Source organism: Watersipora subatra, chromosome 7 (genome assembly GCF_963576615.1).
Source record: "Watersipora subatra chromosome 7, tzWatSuba1.1, whole genome shotgun sequence".
NCBI lineage: Eukaryota > Metazoa > Bryozoa > Gymnolaemata > Cheilostomatida > Watersiporidae > Watersipora > Watersipora subatra.
The window spans coordinates 828,519-834,632 of record NC_088714.1 but is presented as its reverse complement, the minus strand read 5'-3'; the positions used below and the strand labels follow the sequence as shown (position 1 = coordinate 834,632).

The following is a 6,114-nucleotide window of genomic DNA, read 5'->3' as shown; positions in this document are numbered from 1 at the left end:
CTACATGTAAGTGTCTATATAAAAAGATTTACTGTTGCAGCAAAAGCTCGTGTATTCAAAGCTTTCCTGTATGAATCTAGTAACTTTCGATGCTGGTACAAGCATAAAAATGAGATATCGGACTTTCTTTGTCTGATACTTTGTTTGACCGAATGGAGAGAGAATGTAGAGGCAATTCCTACTCTAGATAATACGCCCTTACTCCTTTGTGCCCTTGCACCTTTATGCTCTTGCGCCCATATGCCCTTATTCCTTTATAGCTACAGGTCTCATAGTCCTGTAGTTTTGTAGTCTTGTCTTTTTATAGCCTTCTACTCTTGTAGTCATATAGTCTTACAGTCATACAGTCGAGGCAAATACAGTAACACTTACTTTTACTTCCTTTGAAACACATCACAATGATGGCTACTGTTGCAATAAAAGTAGCACCTCCAGTGAGACCTCCAAAGACTAGCGTTGAAGCTGAAAATGCCAAGACCATTTCCGGCACTGTGGTTGCTAAGTTTCACAATCTATGCCAATTGTCTGCCTCAAGCCCAGACTACATCTAACTAAAATAAAATCTTCCATGTAAAATTGATGCATGTTAGAGCCAGCTAAGCCGCTGTTAAAAGCTTTGCTACTTTTGGTGATAGGTGAAGAAATCAGCTGCCCTAGTGTTACTGTTAAGCATCATTTTACAAATTGTATCTTGATTGAGCTGGCAGGAAGTAAGTCTCAAGGTGCATCTCAAAGTAAGTTTCAAGGTAAGTATCAAAGTAAGTCTCAAGGTAAGTCTCAAGGTATATATCAAAGCAAGCCTCAAGATAAATCTCAAGGAGTTCAGAATAATTTTCAAGGTAAGTCTCAAGGTATGTCTCAAAGTAAGTATTGGCGTAAGTCTCAAGGTAAATCTTAAGATAAGTCTCAAGGTATATTTTGAGGTAAGTATTAAGATAAGTCTTAAAACAAATATTGGGATCAGTCTCAAGGCAAGTTTCAAAGTAAATCTCAAAATATATCGCAAGGTAAATCTTGAGATGAGTCTCAAAGTAAATCTTAGAGAAAGGTTTAATGTAAGTATCAAAATAAGTCTCAAGATAAGTATCAAAGTAAGCCTCAAAATAAGTTTTAAAGTAAGTCTCACGGTAAGTTCCAAGGTAAGTATTAAAGTAAGTCTCAAGGTAAGTCTTGTGATAAATCTCAAAGTAAGTCTCAAAGTATATCTCAAAGTCAACTTAGAGGTGAGTCTCAAAATAAGTTTCAAGGTAAGTTTCGAGGTAAGTCACAAAGTAAGTCTCAAGGTAAGTCTCAAAGGTAGTCAAAAAGTAAGTATCAAAGTTATTCTCAAGGTGAATCTCAAAATAAGTTTCCTGGTAAGTCATGGTAAGACCTTTATGGTAAGTGCAAGTGTAACATAGACCTCTACTGTAAGTGCAAGTGTATCACAGACCTCTACTGTAAGTGCAAGTGTATTATATACCTCTGCTGTAAGTGCAAGCGTATCATAGACCTCTACTGTAGGTGCAAGCGTATCATAGACTTCTACTGTAGGTGCAAGTGTATCATAGACCTCTACTGTAAGTGCAAGTGTATAATAGACCTCTGCTGTAAGTGCAAGCGTATCATAGACCTCTACTGTAGGTGCAAGCGTATCATAGACTTCTACTGTAGGTGCAAGTGTATCACAGACCTCTACTGTAAGTGTAAGTGTATCATAGACCTCTACTGTAAGTGCAAGTGTATCACAGACCTCTACTGTAAGTGCAAGTGTATCATAGACCTCTGCTGTAAGTGCAAGCGTATCATAGACCTCTACTGTAGGTGCAAGCGTATCATAGACTTCTACTGTAGGTGCAAGTGTATCACAGACCTCTACTGTAAGTGTAAGTGTATCATAGACCTCTGCTGTAAGTGCAAGCGTATCATAGACTTCTACTGTAGGTGCAAGTGTATCACAGACTTCTACTGTAGGTGCAAGTGTATCATAGACCTCTACTGTAAGTGCAAGTGTATTATAGACCTCTGCTGTAAGTGCAAGCGTATCATAGACCTCTACTGTAAGTGCAAGCGTATCATAGACTTCTACTGTAGGTGCAAGTGTATCATAGACCTCTACTGTAAGTGCAAGTGTATAATAGACCTCTGCTGTAAGTGCAAGCGTATAATAGACCTCTACTGTAGGTGCAAGCGTATCATAGACTTCTACTGTAGGTGCAAGTGTATCACAGACCTCTACTGTAAGTGTAAGTGTATCATAGACCTCTACTGTAAGTGCAAGTGTATCACAGACCTCTACTGTAAGTGCAAGTGTATCATAGACCTCTGCTGTAAGTGCAAGCGTATCATAGACTTCTACTGTAGGTGCAGGTGTATCATAGACTTCTACTGTAGGTGCAAGTGTATCATAGATCTCTACTGTAGGTGCAAGTGTATCACAGACCTTGATTGTAGATGAAACTATATCATATATATTTATTTTAATTACAATGTATTTAGGTTTTGAGAAATGTAACAGTATCTTATAGAACGACTCTGAGATTAGGCTGTTAATTTGGGAACAATCGCTGAAATGCTTTATAAATGTGTCGGCCAGACAGCTTGATTGGTCGGCAATCAATGAATGAGGATAATTAATAAAAAAATGCACAACTGGATTTATTAATAAAATGCATTTTATATAAACTTGATTATAAGATAATCGTCTCTAGCCGAAGACCTCAGTGGATGATCATAGTCCATGATCATGGACCTCAATTTCTTATTCGTAAGACAAACTTTTAAAAGAGAAATAAATCATTGGAAAGGCTTAAATATTGACAAAACATTTAGTCATGCTTGCTAATGTAACCTTGACATTAGTAGCAGTTTCAGGGAAACCACAAAGAGATGGCCGACACGGAGGTAAATTTTTAGAAACAGTAGACAACACAGATAACTACATGCACATCATATGTAAATGCTACACTGGTGTGAATAAAGCAACACATTATCAACACCTTTGGCTATGTTACCGTATTACTAAATACTTTGATAACTACACGTGAATAGAAATATACAACAGCAGGAAACGCATGCAATTAAAAACTAACAAAATGATTATTTCATTCTAGTTTCCACGCTTATTAGGAGTCTGGAGGAATCAGAAGAGAACGTGTGCAGATGCTGAACTTACAAACTTACATATTTTTCTTTTTTTCGCACCGCTGGTTACATTCGCACCAGAGGTTGCATTCACACCAGAGGTTACATTCACACCAGTGGTTACATTCACACCAGTGGTTACATTCACACCAGTGGTTACATTCACACCAGAGGTTACATTCACACCAGAGGTTACATTCACACCATGGGTTACATTCACACCAGTGGTTACATTCACACCAGAGGTTACATTCGCACCGCTGGTTACATTCACACCAGAGGTTACATTCACACCGGTGGTTACATTCGCACCGCTGGTTACATTCACACCAGAGGTTACATTCACATCAGAGGTTACATTCACACCTGAGGTTACATTCACACCGGTGGTTACATTCACACCAGAGGTTACATTCACACCAGTGGTTACATTCACACCGGTGGTTACATTCACACCGGTGGTTACATTCACACCGGTGGTTACATTCACACCAGAGGTTACATTCACACTGGTGGTTACATTCACACCGGTGGTTACATTCACACCAGAGGTTACATTCACACCAGTGGTTACATTCACACCAGTGGTTACATTCACACCAGAGGTTACATTCGCACCGCTGGTTACATTCACACCAGAGGTTACATTCACACCGGTGGTTACATTCGCACCGCTGGTTACATTCACACCAGAGGTTACATTCACACCAGAGGTTACATTCACACCAGAGGTTACATTCACACCGGTGGTTACATTCACACCAGAGGTTACATTCGCACCGCTGGTTACATTCACACCAGAGGTTACATTCACACTGGTGGTTTCATTCACACCGGTGGTTACATTCATACCGGTGGTTACATTCACACCGGTGGTTACATTCACACCAGAGGTTACATTCACACCAGTGGTTACATTCACACCAGAGGTTACATTCACACCATGGGTTACATTCACACCAGTGGTTACATTCACACCAGAGGTTACATTCGCACTGCTGGTTACATTCACACCAGAGGTTACATTCACACCGGTGGTTACATTCACACCGGTGGTTACATTCACACCAGAGGTTACATTCACACCAGTGGTTACATTCACACCAGTGGTTACATTCACACCAGTGGTTACATTCACACCAGAGGTTACATTCGCACCGCTGGTTACATTCACACCAGAGGTTACATTCACACCGGTGGTTACATTCGCACCGCTGGTTACATTCACACCAGAGGTTACATTCGCACCGCTGGTTACATTCACACCAGAGGTTACATTCACACTGGTGGTTACATTCACACCGGTGGTTACATTCATACCGGTGGTTACATTCACACCGGTGGTTACATTCACACCAGAGGTTACATTCACACCAGTGGTTACATTCACACCAGAGGTTACATTCACACCAGTGGTTACATTCACACCAGAGGTTACAATCACACCAGTGGTTACATTCACACCAGAGGTTACATTCATACCAGAGGTTACATTCACACCAGAGGTTACATTCGCACCGCTGGTTACATTTACACCAGTGGTTACATTCACACCAGTGGTTACATTCACACCAGAGGTTACAATCACACCAGTGGTTACATTCACACCAGAGGTTACATTCATACCAGAGGTTACATTCACACCAGAGGTTACATTCGCACCGCTGGTTACATTTACACCAGAGGTTACATTCGCACCGCTGGTTACATTTACACCAGTGGTTACATTCACACCAGTGGTTACATTTACACCAGAGGTTACATTCACACCAGTGGTTACATTCACACCAGAGGTTACAATCACACCAGTGGTTACATTCACACCAGAGGTTACATTCATACCAGAGGTTACATTCACACCAGAGGTTACATTCGCACCGCTGGTTACATTTACACCAGTGGTTACATTCACACCAGTGGTTACATTTACACCAGAGGTTACATTCACACCAGTGGTTACATTCACACCAGAGGTTACATTCATACCAGAGGTTACATTCACACCAGAGGTTACATTCACACCAGAGGTTACATTCACACCAGTGGTTACATTCACACCAGAGGTTACATTCACACCAGTGGTTACATTCACACCAGTGGTTACATTCACACCAGTGGTTACATTCACACCAGTGGTTACATTCACACCAGTGGTTACATTCACACCAGAGGTTACATTCACACCAGTGGTTACATTCACACCAGTGGTTACATTCACACCAGTGGTTACATTCACACCAGTGGTTACATTCACACCAGAGGTTACATTCATACCAGAGGTTACATTCACACCAGAGGTTACATTCGCACCGCTGGTTACATTTACACCAGAGGTTACATTCGCACCGCTGGTTACATTTACACCAGTGGTTACATTCACACCAGTGGTTACATTTACACCAGAGGTTACATTCACACCAGTGGTTACATTCACACCAGAGGTTACAATCACACCAGTGGTTACATTCACACCAGAGGTTACATTCATACCAGAGGTTACATTCACACCAGAGGTTACATTCGCACCGCTGGTTACATTTACACCAGTGGTTACATTCACACCAGTGGTTACATTTACACCAGAGGTTACATTCACACCAGTGGTTACATTCACACCAGAGGTTACATTCATACCAGAGGTTACATTCACACCAGAGGTTACATTCACACCAGAGGTTACATTCACACCAGTGGTTACATTCACACCAGAGGTTACATTCACACCAGTGGTTACATTCACACCAGTGGTTACATTCACACCAGTGGTTACATTCACACCAGTGGTTACATTCACACCAGTGGTTACATTCACACCAGAGGTTACATTTACACCAGAGGTTACATTCACACCAGTGGTTACATTCACACCGGTGGTTACATTCATACCAGAGGTTACATTCACACCAGAGGTTACATTCGCACCGCTGGTTACATTTACACCAGTGGTTACATTCACACCAGTGGTTACATTTACACCAGAGGTTACATTCA

At 41.2% G+C, this 6,114-nt stretch overlaps 1 protein-coding gene across 1 annotated transcript in view; it reads right to left on the bottom strand.

Moving 5' to 3' along the window:
• Positions 1 to 5,107, bottom strand: part of LOC137399703 (cysteine-rich, acidic integral membrane protein-like) — a 12,055-nt gene extending 6,948 nt beyond the window's left edge. The window contains exons 1-3 of the mRNA XM_068085903.1: positions 3,670 to 5,107; positions 3,163 to 3,489; positions 373 to 462 (exon numbers count right to left, since the gene is read on the bottom strand). Of these exons, the coding sequence (XP_067942004.1) occupies positions 373 to 462; positions 3,163 to 3,489; positions 3,670 to 5,107 (1,855 nt within the window). The remainder of the gene's footprint in view (positions 1 to 372; positions 463 to 3,162; positions 3,490 to 3,669) is intronic.
• Between the last annotated feature and the right edge of the window lie 1,007 nt (positions 5,108 to 6,114).